Source organism: Opisthorchis viverrini (genome assembly GCF_000715545.1).
Source record: "Opisthorchis viverrini unplaced genomic scaffold opera_v5_183, whole genome shotgun sequence".
In the NCBI taxonomy this organism is placed as follows: domain Eukaryota; kingdom Metazoa; phylum Platyhelminthes; class Trematoda; order Opisthorchiida; family Opisthorchiidae; genus Opisthorchis; species Opisthorchis viverrini.
The window spans coordinates 137,705-155,262 of record NW_008751841.1 but is presented as its reverse complement, the minus strand read 5'-3'; the positions used below and the strand labels follow the sequence as shown (position 1 = coordinate 155,262).

The 17,558-nt window shown below is 40.8% G+C and overlaps 1 protein-coding gene across 1 annotated transcript; it reads right to left on the bottom strand.

The window, feature by feature from the left end:
* Positions 1–262: 262 nt before the first annotated feature.
* Positions 263–13,750, bottom strand: T265_14373 (hypothetical protein; the record flags this gene model as incomplete). Its single annotated transcript, XM_009173378.1, has 6 exons — positions 263–636; positions 1,678–1,890; positions 2,923–3,192; positions 4,190–4,370; positions 4,812–4,915; positions 13,321–13,750. Coding segments are annotated over 6 exons (1,572 nt in total), but the record flags the coding sequence as incomplete, so codon positions are not given.
* Between the last annotated feature and the right edge of the window lie 3,808 nt (positions 13,751–17,558).

The following is a 17,558-nucleotide window of genomic DNA, read 5'->3' as shown; positions in this document are numbered from 1 at the left end:
GGACTGGCATACTAGTAATTGTTATAATTTATGCAACGTAACTGGTTCTGGAGTAAGCTATTCGTATGGTATGAGATATTAAATACAGTGTGAGTATATAGCGATTGGCTGCAATTAAGCAGTAACCCTGAAAGTGGATTAGAATGACAGATCTGTTGACATATAACGACACCTTTGATAGATATAAGACGTCCCGCTCCCTAGTATAAACATGAATAATACGGTATGAAGTTAAAAAGGTCAACAATGCTTCTTCGATATCTCACGGGTGAAACTGTGGCACACTGTATACACAATACTGATCCTGAGTTTCAACAGAAGCCTGCACACCGCAGGTAATTGTACCATCCATCAATTGAGTAGTCGGTTGGTCACATTTGAGAAGGCTGTTTTTTCCATGGGACTTTGTAGGTGATTGTGAGATTGATCGGAGTAAGGAAGATGAATCTGTAGGCCATTGTGTGCTGGCTTCTTCATTTCTATACCAGTCTGTATGGTGATTTGTGTGAACAAGGATATCCGGCTTTGACGAACATTTGGATGACGTTTTCCTTTTATCAACTTGAAGTACGGTTCCAATAGAATCACCATCTATCCTTAAATCCATCTGTTTTCCACGTTTTGTGAACGCCGAATCTACCAAATCCACATGAGAAAAAAAGGCAAACGTTATTTTACTCAGCGGCAAAACTGATCGTAACGGAATAGTTGGTTGTAACGTTCCAAATGCACACTGAAATCATTCACCGTTTGCTTCAAACGAATAAAGTGCATTTAACAAACTGCAGCTTCTTGGGGGCGACTTATTGCACAGGTTTTATGGGTGATCTGGCATTGACAAACAAAAATGCCTAGGCGCAGCCATTAGTCGAGGCAACCTACAAGCTTCTTTTCGACGACTCGTCATCGCGCGTCGGCATCCAGCCTAAACATGAGCTAAGAAACACCCGTAAATAATCCCATCGACTATGCGTCTTCCTCGGGGCTTAGTAATTTAAATCAAAGGTTTTGGCAACATTGTTTCTTTAACATTGAAGAAATAATGTCATACGCAAATCCCCTAAGAAGGCAGGCTACAAAATATGATCACGTAAATAAACAGATTATTCATAAGTAATTTCCTCTCCGATTTTTTTATTTCAAGGACAATACTTGAGAGCAAAGTCACCTATATTTTACTCTATAGTAACCTGAATCCAGGCAGTTCAGCAAAAACGGCAGGGGAGCTTCTTCACTGCCGTTCACTACAGTCGCTTTCATTTTACGCCCAAACATATCAACAACAGATGGGAAAAATAGAAACAGTGTGTGTGGATCTGAATTACACTTTCAGAAGCAATATAATTGTCTGAAATCTGTCCCAGTGTTGAAGACTTAGCGGTTAACCATCTATAGGACAGGCACTTTTGTGCAGCTCCGTGATAATATCAATGTTGTGGACGATGGTTGATAATTCCAGCGTATTCTTCGAAAGCGTACCCAAAGAAGAATGTCAGTCTACTTTGTAGTGCAGTGTTTCATATCTACAGAAGTTCCTGAGTGTTCCATCTTCTAACAAGCGGTTCTTATTCATCGTAATCAAAAATTGGACAATACCAAAATACTAAATTTTGAGCCCCAGGTTTTGAACGCCGTAAAAGTGAATGAATTTTTACTTTGGTGCAAAGAAACACATACCTTTGGCGCAGCACGAAGAAGCGTACTGATAGAACGCAGACCGTTTGAGTTGCTGTTTTTTGACAAGAAGCAATCCCACAGCTGCAAGTAGTACTATCAGGAAGAGGACGGATCCACCATAGAGCGCCACCGCTGTCATCTCTCTCCAATTTCCTGCTGTACCCTTGTTCAACACAATGTCGTCAGTTTGAGACATCCATGTCATAGTCAATCCTTGAAAAACCAAGAATCGAACATCGATATTGAAATTTAAGAAACGATATACTATAAAAGAATGCATTTGATAAAGGGTTAAGTCCTGAGGGCTAAACACTCCTGAGAAGCTAAAGGAATGACGTAAGCCTAAAAGTTTGAAGCAGTCACTTCATAATTCAAGAATGAATACTACGGAATCCCTCAGGTATGGATGATACCTATTCTTCTTCAGTTTGTCGGTGTGCTCTGATTTACTCTGATTTATTCTGACTGATGCTCCAAGTTTTTCATCTAGCATTCCTGTACAAATCCACGCGGCCGAAATGATTGTATTTACCATTACGGCCAAAGCTGGAATATCCTGAAAGATCTCTACACATTTATCTTGCCCTTAGCCTAGCATTTATGAAATGGTGGTTATGAATCCATTAGGTAACACTAGTGCGTGATTCACTAGCTAAAGCTGTCGGCGTATTTGTACAGCTAGTATAATAGGTTTATGTTGGTTTGTTCCAATATGTTTCATAGGCGCCTACTAAATACGAGTTAAAAAGCACAACATAAATTCCGAATGTGTGTACTCCGAGTCGATCACCATCGAGACGCATCACTTCCGATGCACTTACGCAAAACGCCTTCCTGCATCTCCAATCAAAAATTTGGTTTGATATATTCAGAGGATTAATTCTATATCCAAGCTACTCGACCTCCCAATATGCCAAATTTAAAGTTATTGGAAATCTAGACAAATCTAACCAAACTAATGAATCAAATAAGGCAAAACCTGCCCATTCATTGGAAAAAATCCCACATTTACCCTGCTGGCGTGCATGAGTCTACCATTACTAATCATTTTTCTCCACTTCTTCTCTTCGGATTTCCACATTCTGAGCTGCACCTGAATGTATTTGAACATAGCACAATTCCTTGAGAACAATTGTCATAGTAGACAATACACTTCTCACTGCTTCACTGATATGCGGCAAACCTTGCGGACCAAAATGCGTCGAATTAATCATTTCGTACAGGTAGAACAAAGAAGATTCTTACTGGGACAATAAATGGATGAGCAGTTCCTTTTCTGTACAAATGGTAATGGGCAAGTAGACTGGACTGATTGTTCTTTAACAACCGGGTCGGTCTCCAGGGACAGAGGTATAAGGGCGGACAGTTTAACAAAACAGCTTCGCAATCGCGTTTGCTGGCAAACGTTTTTAGTGAGTTTTGGGTCGGTCGCGTCCGAAATAAGAGTCCAAGAGCACACACTCCATTCTTGCCAAACATCGTGTTTTGTACGTTGGGAAACATGCCTATTTTTTGCTGCATGAAAGAAAAGGATGCATTATGTTTTCGCATTTAACGTTATATTGGCAAAGTCCTATAACCGGGAACCAATGTGAAATCAAAATGCGTGGAAAACAACGGAAGATCAAATATCCTTATAAACAGTCTAAAGAACCGAACCGACAAATCCAGCTAATTCTATAAACAAGCAGATAATTCCTTTCTGTTGAATGTCTAAGTTTAAGTTTAACTATAGAGTTAGGCAAGCAAGACTAGCTAAAACTAACGGCCAGTTTGAAGAAAATATCCGTCTAATTTGTGCGGTAGAATAAACTTCAAAGTCAAACATGTCAATTTTTCATACTACACCCACTGATGTGGCCACCTCATTAAAACCTGCAGAAGTTTGGATTAGCGTGAGCTTTGGTGCACTTTCGTACTAGGACGAAGTAATTGAAACAGCCAATTCCGTCTCTTTTCAGTGGTTATGATGCACTGCACCCAATAATCAACCAGAATATACAATAACAAGTAAACGAAAGCCGACAACTTGAAAAGCCGAAGCAAGAGTTGTTGGGATTGTGTAAATTGAGATTCCGGGACTATAAACACGGGTTTGGCAGCATATCGTACAACTGATTTGGGACTAAAATATAACGGTCCATACGTAATTCAGTGACTTGGTTAAGTCTGCATTTGGTGAGTATTGATCACTTTCGTTCTGAACCAGAATACAGGCACCGCCATTTTTTGGATCTCATTCAGCTGTTTAAAAACGCAACAGATGTCCAAGCACGTAGAGGTGCGTAAGGGGTTTCAGATGCTCCCAAATATCAGACAAACGAGAACAAGAAAGAACGCAATCCTCTTTTAATCAAGCGAAGTACGGCTTAGGATTCGGCTGTCTAAATCCCTTAACCGAATCTGATTAAAAGAATACCGTCCAAAAACGAACACTAGCGTGACTAAGCTTCTGCAGGCGTAGAAGAAAATGAGAAACAACCCCAATAATGTAGAGATAGCCAGTACTCACAGATCACTTTCACTGTCGACTGAGCAAAGCGGTATTCCACAGCCAAACATTCGGCTACGCAGGTATAGTTTCCACTGTCATGCTCAGTGGCGTTCTCGATGATTAGCTGATTGTAGTCGTTCATCAGGATTTGTGGCATCGTCCCTGGTTTTATTGGGATGCCATCCTTCAACCAGTATACCTATGTTGTATGAAAAGGGCACGAAAAATAAGTAGCAACACGTAAGTCCACGTCTTAGAGATCCTTATCTCCTAGTCGTGAAAGAGATGCTTCTCGCTTCTGCAGGATGGAATTAATGAAGGGTTGATCATTCGCAATTCGGGAGAATTGCATCGGGATTAATCACCAAGCGAGTGTTGTTGGTGAAAATTGCTTGGAAATAACCGTTGAAGTCTGATTGAGGTGACCAGCTAGCTGATCTTTGGTGGTTATTTCTGAATTTCACAGTATACCATTCAAAACCGCTTGGTAGATCCAAGCATATTTACTTGAATATATTAGAGACACAATCACAAATATATGAGGCTTTTTGTAAAGACAACAATCAGTTCATTGAAGGTTATTTGGACCTAATTTAATTTAAATTTAACTAGGGATCACTAAAGGTTTGCTACAGCTTACCTCCGGTTCAGGTTTGCCTCTTGGTGGGACGCAGGACAAAGTGAGTCTGTCACCCACAGTTAAATTCGTCGAAATCGGTTCAACTTGGAATTTTTGTTCTAGGTCTAGAAAGCGCAAATGACAAAATTATGAAGAATGATAAATTAAAAAATGAACACTGAAATGACCCACAGAGACAAATGCCTTTAAACTCAACAAGATATTTTACTCTGTCTACAAAAATCGCCTCAATAGGAACTAACCAACAAAAAACGGTAACTACTTCTTTGCACTTTTCTCAACGCCCTCTCACGTTATGTGTTAGCACACACGCGTGGTCCACCACATAACCCACGCTCTACCCCGAAACCATTATCCCGTTTAGTTCATAGTACATCACTCTCCTGTTCAGCCATTCTCCCTGTTAAGACCAATCAGTAGTACATGATTTCCGTAGTACCAAGAACTCAAGCCCGATTTTCCGATATGCGAAGAGAGCACGTCTTTTCTATCAAATCGGTCCATGGGAAAATACGGGAATAGACCCAAGTGTGCTGGTGGAAAAGCAGTAATTATTTGTTCCATATTCCAAAGATTTAATGTCGGCGAGTGGATGCCGTTAAGGATGTGCTGTTATAAATTATGCTCGCTATGCTCGCATTTGGTGAAACACTTTTTCATTGCTCCATGAATTTGACTTGATTGTAATGACTGGTAATTTGTCATCTGCGAGTAATGGACACATTTTAACCTGATAATATTAAATAGTGAATGTGGTTTGACATTATATTGTAAAGCTGAATTACAACCCCAGTTAAACAAAGAAGTGAGTTTTTGCTAGTGTAAATGACTCGTCATAAGCCTTCTGATTGGCAAAGTCAGTCTTACTGGCTAACGCTTGATAAGTTTGTCACACACAAGAGTATAGGTAGGTGAAATTTTGTTGTACATGCGCACTAATCTATGCAAAAGTTTCCGCCCAATAATCAACCTTGTTACCAAGCCCCGAATTTTTCCGCCGTTACTTACTAGTATACTATACACACTCTGCCTATCGGAGAGTGGTAGGCGTTACGAAAAATGCTAAGTGATATATACGGTAGAAGTTGTTCTGCAGCTACAAGAACTGGTTCTCACGATTTTCAAAATAGTTTATTCTGTTAATTAAGAAAATGCATATCATCCCGTTTATCCTTGGAAAATTAAGAGAACAAAGTGTTGATTAGGTGACAAAGCGACCAGAGGATTGTACCGTTCAGGCACAGAATTCTTAGAAAATAGCCCGAACTTTCCCGAAATTGGTCAGCACAAGCTTGTTAAAAGGATATAAATTAAGCACTTTGCATGAAGTTTTGGGGAAAGATTGTTCCCCGCTGATCCCCATGACTTGCATTCACGAGATAAAACCCACAGAGTGATATACATTGTCACCCAAAAATGGTCTCCTAATAGCGCCAGATTCCTCGGACGAACGGGGGAAATCAAGCTTCTGTTCCACAATCTCTAACCTAGAAGATCTCACCCATGTGCCTATTACTGAGGAATATTCTCAGGGCTCTTCCTGCTACACGGACAGAATTGGTTAACCCTGGACTAGCCTAACCGACAAATTGAAGCCGGCTTAGTTGGCTTGGTAGGTCCGCTTTCACGAACAAAAACGGCAAAGTTGTCCTTCTCCCAAGGCATCTGTGCCAAGGTTACTGTTGCCTCAGATAAGACAGAAGCAAAAATGGACTGTCTTTCCACACACGATGTCTAAATCCAACCTCATTGTGAAGCAGATGAGTGTAAACCCTGCCACTGACCACAAAGTATCAAAGTCGTAATATGAGGCATTCTAGAAGCCAAATCATCCACACGCTGGGAATGATCAAGTATACATATTGCACATTGAGTCCTTTAATCTGAAAAATAAGCAGACAATGGATAATCTCATAGCGCGTAGTTTACAGTATTCAGTAACAATAATTTTTCTCTAATGACAATATGCGGAGATTTGATTATATTCGGTAGGGATTTCTTTCTTTTTATGAAGCCGATCCGTGCTGAAAAGCCAAGAATAACCGCACGACCATTGCATTCTTGTTAGGAATTATCAGCAGTGCACAACTCATGAAACTCAGACGGTTTGGAACCCGCGACCATGTGACCAGTGCTTGAACACAGCCAAATGGCCAAGAGTGACTGATCAGCCATGTGATTTGCTATGACAAGACTTGGCGCCACTTATCCTTTAAAAATGGTGAGCCACATCACTTGGCACTGTGTTGACTGGCTTCTCGAGTAACGACTTCATGACAAGGCCTTGGCGCCACTTATCCTTTAAAAATGGTGAGCCACATCACTTGGCACTGTGTTGACTGGCTTCTCGAGTAACGACTTCAATGACAAGGCGAAATCTCTACTGAATAACTTCTCTGCAATTAAATCTCAGTAACCTGAACTATCCAGCCAGGCCGGGTCTTATAATTTCTAGGAAGACACTGTGTTTTGGCTCTACCACACGGTGAATACTGAAACAATCATCTGATCCAAATGCCTGAGGTTGTTTCGTGAACTTCATACGCTGAGTGGCCCATTTGCACTGCTACGTTAATAGCCCGTTTTAATGTCATTTTTCATTTAGATGATATAACCACCGCCTACCAAAATCTTCCGAATTTCCATAACATCCCATCTTGTCTTGTGCGTGCAGCATTCAATTTGACAGTCAACAGAGGAAAAACCGTTAAGGAAAGGACTAAAATTGGGAAAATAAGACTGCTGATCTCCAAGGTAGCGCAAACGAAAGAGATAAATTTCTTCCTCCTGCAAAACCCGAGTTTGGACTTTGCTGAGGCAACCACCTCTTCAGGCTGGAATGCCAGTTTGAAAGATTTGAATGCCATGATGCTCACAGATACGGTATAGGGTAGTTTTCACTGGATTATTTCTGCTTTGATTTCTAGACTGCATGAGAAACTTTCAGTCCATTCTTCAAAACTACCAGAACTAGCCCATGGTCAACATGTGCTAGAAACTCCGACGGGCCTACCGTAGCGCATTTTATGCTGACTCTGGGAGAAATATCGAAAACATTTTCAGAAGTGCATCTTGGCCCCACTCAACTGGCAGATTTAACAAATTACTGTAAAGTGTAAACCACGTTGAATTCTTCAGTGCCTTTATGTTCCTCAGAATTCGCAGGGACGCTTTAAAAGTAAATTTAGAAGTTGAGGAGATTATACCATCTAGAAAAGTGTTGCCGGACAGGCCGTAAGTCTCTCTAGAAAAAATAAGTTTTAAGCCTTCGAGGAGGACTAGAGAATGGGATTAGCCCAGACCGATTACCGAAAAACTGGTTACCGCCCTCCATTTCGTTTTTTTCTCCAAACGCTGCATTGTCTTATTATTGTCAGGTACGCAGTTAGGATTCATAGTTTAGGAATACAACATAGGATTTGAGGGCTCGGAGTTTCAAAAGCAACGTGTTGCAAAAATAACATGTTTTTGTGACCTCGATCGATGCTTCCCTTCTCAAGTCTCTTTCTAGTTAACGGACTAACAGTAATTTGCAACGAGCTGCTTCGTGTCAAGTCCATACGCGATTTGACTTATGTTAGTTGGGATTGTAACTACTTTGCTGTCCACGTGAGAGCCGTAGGAATTATTTTGTTTCATTCTAGCCGTGTCCAGTGTTGTGCATTTGTTGGCCAAAACGATGCTAAAGGATTGCAAACGTCGGTGCAAAATTTGTCGGAGCAAAGGAAGAAACGGTAAGAATTGCTATGCCTGCCGACAAACCTCCATAGAAAACGTAAATGGGTTTTTAATTTCATCCCCATATGGAATGTGAGGCACTTACTAGTTAGTCTGTCTATCCTAACTATTATATTCATCCAATTTATCTTCGTCAGTTTGTCCTTGATTTTTCTGGTTTCTCGGAAATTTAGTGTTTGAATAATAAAACCGACGGTGATTATTTAAATGACACTCCGAGGTTCGAAACTGTTTCTCCCTTTTGCGAAATACGAACGCCATTTCATGGGAACACATTCCCCAACCGCACTTCTGAGCTACCAGTCATCGGCACTATGTCCACCGAATTTTGTGTAACTAAGGATTCCATCTGAGAGTTTTGGCCGTCTAATAATGCAAAGCATAGCAGTAACCTCAAATGTGGACAGGCAGTATATCGCTGGCACACTGGAAAATCAAGTCTATCTAATCGTAATTTTGGAAAAGCTACACAGATGGCCACGACTAATGTGTACCACTCGATCGAGATTTGTCACGTTTGCTTGCTTTCATGAGATACGACGCGACAAGCATGTGAAGGAGATTAAAAAACAATTCACCAGCAAACATGAATTCATTTGAAAGCCTCAACATGACTATTCTTTCAGTACCCTTTGACAACTGGTTGTTCAAAAACTAATAGTATGCCACTGTAAAACATGCTAGCACTCACAATATTATTTCAATACCTGGATACTGAAGTACGCCGTGATTTCTTGGAACAGTGATCCGCCAAAGGAAGCGATTGAAACGTACCAAACAACAGTGCCGTTATTTTAAAGGTATAGGGATGAGGAAAAGTTCACTCACGGAGGGTATGCTTCACGCTGTTTACACCTAACGACAAACGCAGAGAATCCCTATGAAACTGGCTTTTCTTCTCTGATATGTTTCACGTTGTCATTCGACCTACTCTCATCTGGAAACTCATGCAAAAAGAACTAGCAACGCTGGAATGGAAACTACGGATTATACAGTTATGAAAAATCGCTCTTCTCTATGGCAGCTTTTTGACGCATATTCAGACAACTTAACAGACTAATAAGGTTCGGTGGCTCCATCAGGAAAGAGTGCTTAATTACAGGTGTTTGCTCTAAATGACTCCCAAAGCCGCTATCAGAAAACGAATAGAAAATAAGTCTATTTGACGTCATTTCCGACAGAAATACTAAAATCCGTATTCCTCTAGCGTTGGTTCACTTGTATATGTCATCTGTTTTTCTGTTCATCAAGCAGAATAACTGAGTTGCCAGTCGTACATAACCTTCTAAACAGAGATCATCATTTTGTAGCCGGCTTCAGCTTCACTACTTTCTACAGGCACTACAAAGATTCAACGTCATAGTTTAATTATACGGCAGTTCTTCCGGAATTCCGTTCATCTGAGTGCAGTTCACCACCTTCTTTACCGGTGTTTCTTACACCTCATTTCTTCGTTGGAAACACCACTTTCAGCGGATTTCTTTACTTTATTTTATGAGTTTTAATTTTTGTCAGTTTTTAAGTGCGACATCCTTAGAGTACAGGGACACTGACTTCTTTACTGAGTCTTCCGTTTTTCGTTTCCTTCAGTTCAAAAAGGCTTTACTAAAAGCCAGAGATAGTAAAAGTACGCCACTATTTACCACCAAAAACAGTTTATTAGTCGCCCTACTTGTTTGCCACTACCAATGAAACTTTTTATCTTTCATTAAATGCCTGTTCGGGGTGAATAATCATGTTCGTTTGATACTTCAACCGTGGGTGAGTAGCACCAACGTACAGACAGTACTTATTGAAATTCTCAAGTGTGTTGACTGAGTACTCTTGAAAGGCTCTCCAGTTTCGTCTTGCAACGTGTTCGCAAGAAGAAATCAGTGAGAGAATGGATATGAATAAAATTTTTCGTTCTGTTAAACGACAAATCTTTACTGGTTCATCAGTGGAGGTGAAATTCGGAGTTAGCCCATATCACAATGTCATAAACATTACTGCGTTACGGGGAGTATTCAATATCGACTCTTATGTTGAAGCCGTTTGGACACCTTGCACTGCAGGAGGCTTAACAAACACATATCGTCAATCCGGAAAGGCGAACCCCGATTAAGCTGAAATGCAGTCTCTATCAAGGAGATGTTTTTTATTCACCACACAAGTACACCAGTTTTTGACAATGCAATTATAAGCCGACGTCAATGCAGTTCCACGTATGGGGCACATCTAAACTGCACAAAAATCGTCCCCGTGGCAACATTTGAAAATATCCGTTGGAGAGCCATCATTTACGAACATTAATTGTCGTCTACGTTCCAGTTTGCGAGCGATCATATTGCGAATATTTTCACTGCTTTGAGCGTTCTTCTCAGCGAGAGGTCACTTCAACACCGGAGCCGAACAACGCTAAGTCTACACAGTAATATTGGCTAGCTGACAGGTGATAAAAACGATGCACATGGTGTAGGCCTCTGCATCTGTGCGATCTCCAGACGCTACAACAATGTTTGCTAAGTTTTAGCCGGAGGGACCGCCCTTAGGATGAACCGGCTGAAAAAAGACTACTGTGTTTAAACATTCAGGCGTATTTCATTAGCAGGGTAACCACCAAAGAGGCAAGTGTGCATTTTTTCACTGAAAAAAAAAACAAATAATCACATGAGATAACCCTCCACTAATTCTTTCAGTTGGCCTTCCTAGAAAAAAATAACAACCCTAATACAAGCAAAACCGGACCAGAAATAGTCTTCCAAGAGGTTTAGGTTTTCGAAGCTTTTTTTTCACACACATGACAATACTTTTGCCTCATTCCAAAAGATTGTGGGGAAAAATGCCGCCCTCAGGCTATTATTCAGACGCCTGGCTCAATGCGCTGCTATTCTTATTACCTATTTCAAGTCAAGGTAAGGACAATAGTGCTTTAATATCTTTAGTAGACTTAAACAAAGTATCTATAACCAGCGGTGTTCTAAAAACACTCTTGTCAATAGGCACTTCAATGTGCACCGCAATGCTCCATGTGGTTACTAAAAGTTTGGTTACCTGAAGAAGAATTTAGTAAGACTCTTATGAGAGTACATTGTTGCACTATCGTGGAAACCAGTATACAATTGCTTCTCAATTTATAGTGAGTGGATGAAAAATTGTCTTCCGTGTATGACTGTAAAGATCACCCAAATAGCTCCTGTAATACCGCATTACATTATACAAACATACCCGCCTATATGTCCAGATAGCTACCTGACGCGGTTTCGTTTCCTCAAAAAAGGCCCGAATAGTGGTACTTTCTCGGGTATCTGTTGATCTTTTTCCCGAGTTTGGTGAGTCGCAAACAGAACTTCAGCCCCCTGATCCGATACCGGTAAGTGCGCCCGGAGACCATTGTTCCATTAAACTGCTAACCTGCATGCTCAGGTACAATGTTGGCAAGTTCATTGGGAAACAATCTCCTCACTTGAATACTTCTGACTTACTCTTGTATTAAGACTGGTCTACAGATGTTGATTTCCAAATCTAAATTTAAAACCAGTAACGAGGTTCCCAGCAGTGATTCAAAGTGGAAAGGCTTAATCTGCTGGAGAATTTAGAGGAAGATATATCGCCTCACCGCAATTCTTCGAGGTCAACCGTTTACTCTATACAAAAATAAAAAGTTGATTCGAACCCATAGTAATCATTTGGAAACCATTCACATCCGCGGTAACGAATCATATACGTAGCAGTGGACCAAGTTTCTTAGCTTGCATGTACGTTCCATATATGTAAAGCCTTGAAAAGTTATGTTCCCGAGTGGTATTACTGACAAAATTTCTCTCCGTCGCCTCTATCTTTGTACATAGATAGCTTCAGAGATGGAAAAGCGACACAGTGTCTCCTAAATCAATACGAATTCAACATGCGAATGGGATATATTTTTATTTATCCATATCTTCAGAATTATGTTTATTGCTTTCAATTATATCATCAGTGACTGAAGAAGCCCTAATAGCTCCAATAATCACAAATTTCGAGTTTATATGTCCTGAGTGCAAGAACCTAGCCAGTTGTCATTGACGTGCATTCAGCTAAGTAGTCAACAATGAGGTCATTTCTCCCCCATGCGTCCAACGTTTACCCTTAGTACCACGCAACTTCGAATTCATTTACAGGCTCGTACATTGTGGCTGTTATACTGTTTAACACCAATTCACACAAAAACTGGTTTTTCGGCACTTGAGACACTGTAAAGTAATGGTAGGTTTGGTGAACGCCACGTTCCCGTCACCAAGCCTCCGGGGTTCCCATTAGGTAAGGAGGACTCACGTTCCATGGGATGGAAAATGTGTAGCAAGACGAAGCAGTGATATGTGCAGACAGTTGCTGGAATCAGGTTTCTATAAATGCAAATATAGTAGGCACCAATGTGGCTACTGACATTTAGGAGGACCTAAAATTTGTTAGTAGGAGCACGCGCATGACTGGGTTGACGAGTACTCTGGCGTAAAATCATCTCAAAGAGTGTGCCTGTCATATAATTCCAAACAGATCAAAAAGAGCAACGAGATACCAGAGGTTTTGTTTCAGTTCTACCAGTGATAACGCCCCAGAGGATCATCATCATCAACAGCATGACATCAATGTTCAGCACCGATGCTTCACTACCATAAGCTAAGTTTACTAATACGAAAAAACTGAGAGCAAAATCTGAATTTTTTCCCAAGACAGAAAACTTGAACCCCTTTTGGTATCGTAAACCTTCACGGCACTCATGATCTTTGCATACCACAATCAAATAACGTACATGCTTCAATGATCACGGACTCTCTGCTTAAGACCTTCTTCGGGCGTTGGAGCTTGGTGACTCTACTCCAAGCCTCACACCGGCAGGTGTAAGAATCAAACCATTCCTCCACTTCTTTGGCAAATATTTGCAGCTCCAAATGCCATCTAGATCCGGTTGGGTCTGGCTGGTTGTTGGCATCTAAACGAGTCACCTTTAGCCTTCCTTCTTCTTCTGGGCCTCTGTAAGGTATAACCTTTCCAGCGCAAACGACTGCTGCGTGGGATACTGGTTCGGCAAGGCAATCCAGGATGGCGGGATGTCCTTTCATTGTATAATACACTGATTTTGGATGTTGGATAAATTGTGGTACGCCCTCGAGGTGCGCTTCATCCGGTCTGACAATGTCCACTTCTGAGTCCGGTGAAACTGGAACAGAAGATGTGACCCACTAGTAGGCGATGCGAAGAACAGCCAGTTAATTCATAACATTTTACCCCTCAAAGTCCTGCTCCCCTTTGTGGCTATCATATTCCTATACAAGCTGAGATATCATTCGACCAGTTGGCTTCTGCGTTAAGAGCGAAAATGATTATGAATGAATATGAATACGAATTCCAGTTAAACGCAAAAACAGTGAACTCAGGAAAGCAAAATATTCGCTGTGTTAGCTTTGACAATCTGCTGCTTTTACCATTTCATGGAAATCACCTTCTAACCTGAAAATCCTTTGTTACCGATAAGTTATAATTTGGACTGGATGCGGCTTCTCTCAGCTAAAATGCGCTCGTACTAGCTGCTGCAACTATTTTCGAGAAATTTTGACACAGTAGGTAAAATGCATTTCCGCGACATATTTACCGTGCTCCATGCAGATTAACAAAACTGTAGATTTAATAGGTTGAATGTGACTTCAGCGCAGCAGGGGTGCGCATGATTTGTCAGACCTTTGTGAACTGAGCCTGATCAAACCAAACATTGTGGCTTTCCACAAATGCGTGCAGGTCAGTGGCTGAGTATTTTTTCAGCATTTGAAATTGTGATAGATATAGGGTCGCTAAGGACACATGTTTTATTTGATCAGCAATGCGCACTATCATGTACCTGCTTGTCTCTCCCACAAAAGATTTTGCCTACCCCGTTAGTGTAATCAATTGGAATGACGAGGTACTCTGTGCCTGCAAATGGTGACGCATATATTGACCACTGCGTAAATTAAATTATAATAAAATTGCACGAAATAACTCAAGTTTTTATGCAGTTAGGGATATGATTTGTTGATACGGTTTTCTGGGTTTCACCTTGTTTGCGACTGCTCAGGCTCATTCTCATTAAAATTTACGGAATGGTTATTCCACCACAGCATATTTCTAATGTCATTATCCTCAGCAGTTTGGAATGTCTTACAAAATCGCATCACTTTAGTCCTGCTTATGAGTGTCTTCTCGTTTAAAGAAATTGATCTGGATACCTTACAGAATGAGTAAGTCTACCGTACAAGGTCAAATCAAAACCTGATGTTTTGGCTGTAACGTGACGACTTATAAATGTGAGGGAGCTTTCCGCACCTTCACATTCAATTTCACAGCCCTACACAATTAACAAAAATGTTCAACCACTCCAGCGAGACACCTGAATATTCTCGTTGCACAATCATACGTGTCGTCAGCATTGGGCCACTAAATTTGTGGTGGATGTTAGAACTAATTAAACATTTATTCTTCTAGTTGTTCTAGGCTTCATCACGTGCAGAGCGTGTTAAAAAAGCCAAGTAGCATTGAAGAAGACTGAAGCTTATGTGTTACGGTCCTTTTACACTGTACTGGGCGAGTTATACTGGAATAATCTACAAAGTAAACTTTAGAAGGATGGGTTTCAAATTCAAATAAAATTTCGACTAATGAGCCTTCACTTGCTCGATGTCGCCTGTTAACACAACAATGAGTATGAACTTTTGGATTGAAGGCGACTGTTAGGTCGACTGACGACCGGTAAGTCGTATGCAGACGAACCAACTGCTTCGATTGTTCGGAATTTTTCTATACAACTATGGCATTAGTTCCTCTACTCTTCCACGCATGGACCACAAATTCTTCCATCCAACGATCCCTTTGATTTCATTTTACTGTTGAATCTGAAAAGCTAACAGCTATTTATCAAGTCGTAAGCTACGTTAAAAAGCAATGGGTTTATGGGAAAACTGCCTCCTGTGACCAGCTTTAACTGATAAAAGGAGCTTCACCGTTCTGACTCAAGTACTAAATTTACGTACGGTTTTCTGCTTGTATATATTCGGTAATGAAGATCTGACCATTTCACCGTCTCTGAAGTAAAAGACAGTTAACCGATTCCTTAGGGATTTTTATACTGTTCAAAAAGTTACAAAGGCATTTGGAATAACGCAAGAGAAACATCAAAAACTGAATCACCAGACATGCAAATAGTCGTTTGCATCAAATATAGACCTAAATAATAATTGGTATTATTAGCAGAATTGAAGTTTTTAACTGTCTGCAGTCGAGGTTTTGTCCTGTAATTGAAGTCAGTCCAATCTGAAAAGTAGAAAGCACCGTGAAGTTGTTTGGTCCTTATTGCGAATTCATAGCAGTGCACATATCACAAATTTCCAGGTGCTTTCCAAGTCGTGATCTTCCGTCGAATAGCCTGAACGCTCAAAACCCATCACACAACCAACCACCAACAAGTAATTCAGAGGAAGAATACAACTCACATAATAATTGAAACTCACATCTGAGATGCCACCACTCGAGGAGACTGTCAGCACTTGTAAGCACGTGCTATGGATCCCATGATAGAAGGATAAGTGAAGCTGTATCCCCTCTAAGTGAGAGCTAGTCAAACCGCTCATCAGCCGCTCTTCGCGGAACAGTGGTACTTAAACTACCAGCAGGGATGTTGCGGGTGCGAAACTCAGTGGAGTTTTGTGAGATTGTGATGATTCCCAACAGGGATGAAACAGTAGTTCGATGTTTCTTGGCTTTTCAGAATGGATTAACTTAACTGAACGTTGAAATCTCCGTCAAGGAATTTTCCGTTTATCTCAGTCATTCATGGGGTTTGCCATACTGAATCATCAGGTCACTGAGACCTAAGTACTACTTAAGCATGCTCACCGTTCCCATTTTTGCCAGAAAATACTCATTTTTTCTGGTTTTCAAACGTATTTAAGGTGGCTCGAACAGTTCTTACTTGGCGCAGGATGCTTCGTCTGATTCACCCTCGTCCTACTTTGCCAACCGTCGATGACTGAGGTCACAGATGGTGAATTAAAGCAATTATACATAGAATCCTGAGCAAAAGTTTAGTTCTTTGGGTGTGAAGGGATGATTCTCAGAAGATTGAATGAAAAACAGTTGAAGAGTGACTAACCTATAAAGCTTGGCAACATAGTCTTACTCAGTCGATGGGTGGACACATGATGATGTCCTGAATATATGGTATCCATTTGAGTTTGTATCAACCTGCATTTGTCCATCTGAATTACACGTGAAATGACAACTGACATGCCTCTAATCTACTTTAGTCGTTGCGAAGCGCCACAGGTGAACCAGTGGTAATCAATCGTAATTTTTTTCTAAACACTCGCAATTTTTAAATAATGGGGATCTGCATTCGATTTGACAAAATTTTCCTGCGAAAACCTACCCTGACGAATCACTGTGGGATAAATTCAAACCATTCTTACGGAGAGCCTGAACGCAGATGGTTTCAATGCAAGTTTCGTAGTATGGGTAAAATTGCATATGGGTTTTCCATATATCCCAAAGGCCGTTGCAAATAATTTAAAATCCCTCTACTGGCATCGGCCTTCTTGAACAATACCTGGTGGGCAGATTTTCGATTTTCCAAAAACATTACTTCCAGCTCAAATAGTATAAACGAAAGCTCCAGGTGAGTGACTATTCCGCAGCACACTAATCTTCAGGCGAATGTTGGCGCTGCAAATATGCTCTATTGAGGTATGCGTCGTTTATATCCATAAAGACTCCTGAGTCTCTACGTGATTTAACAACCAGCAGGTCGGAATAGACAGGCTAGCTAAAATTCACCTGCCGATTAAACATTTAAGCAACTCACATGCACTGATTGCATTTCAAACAAATGTAACCATAACGCGAGCCTAAAACCCAACAACACAAGATGAGTATCCAAGACGATTTTGGAGTACTGCTCACCCTAGCTAATCCGTATTTCTCAGCAGGCCTTGCCATTTCAGGTAGTTAATTGTGAATTTAGGT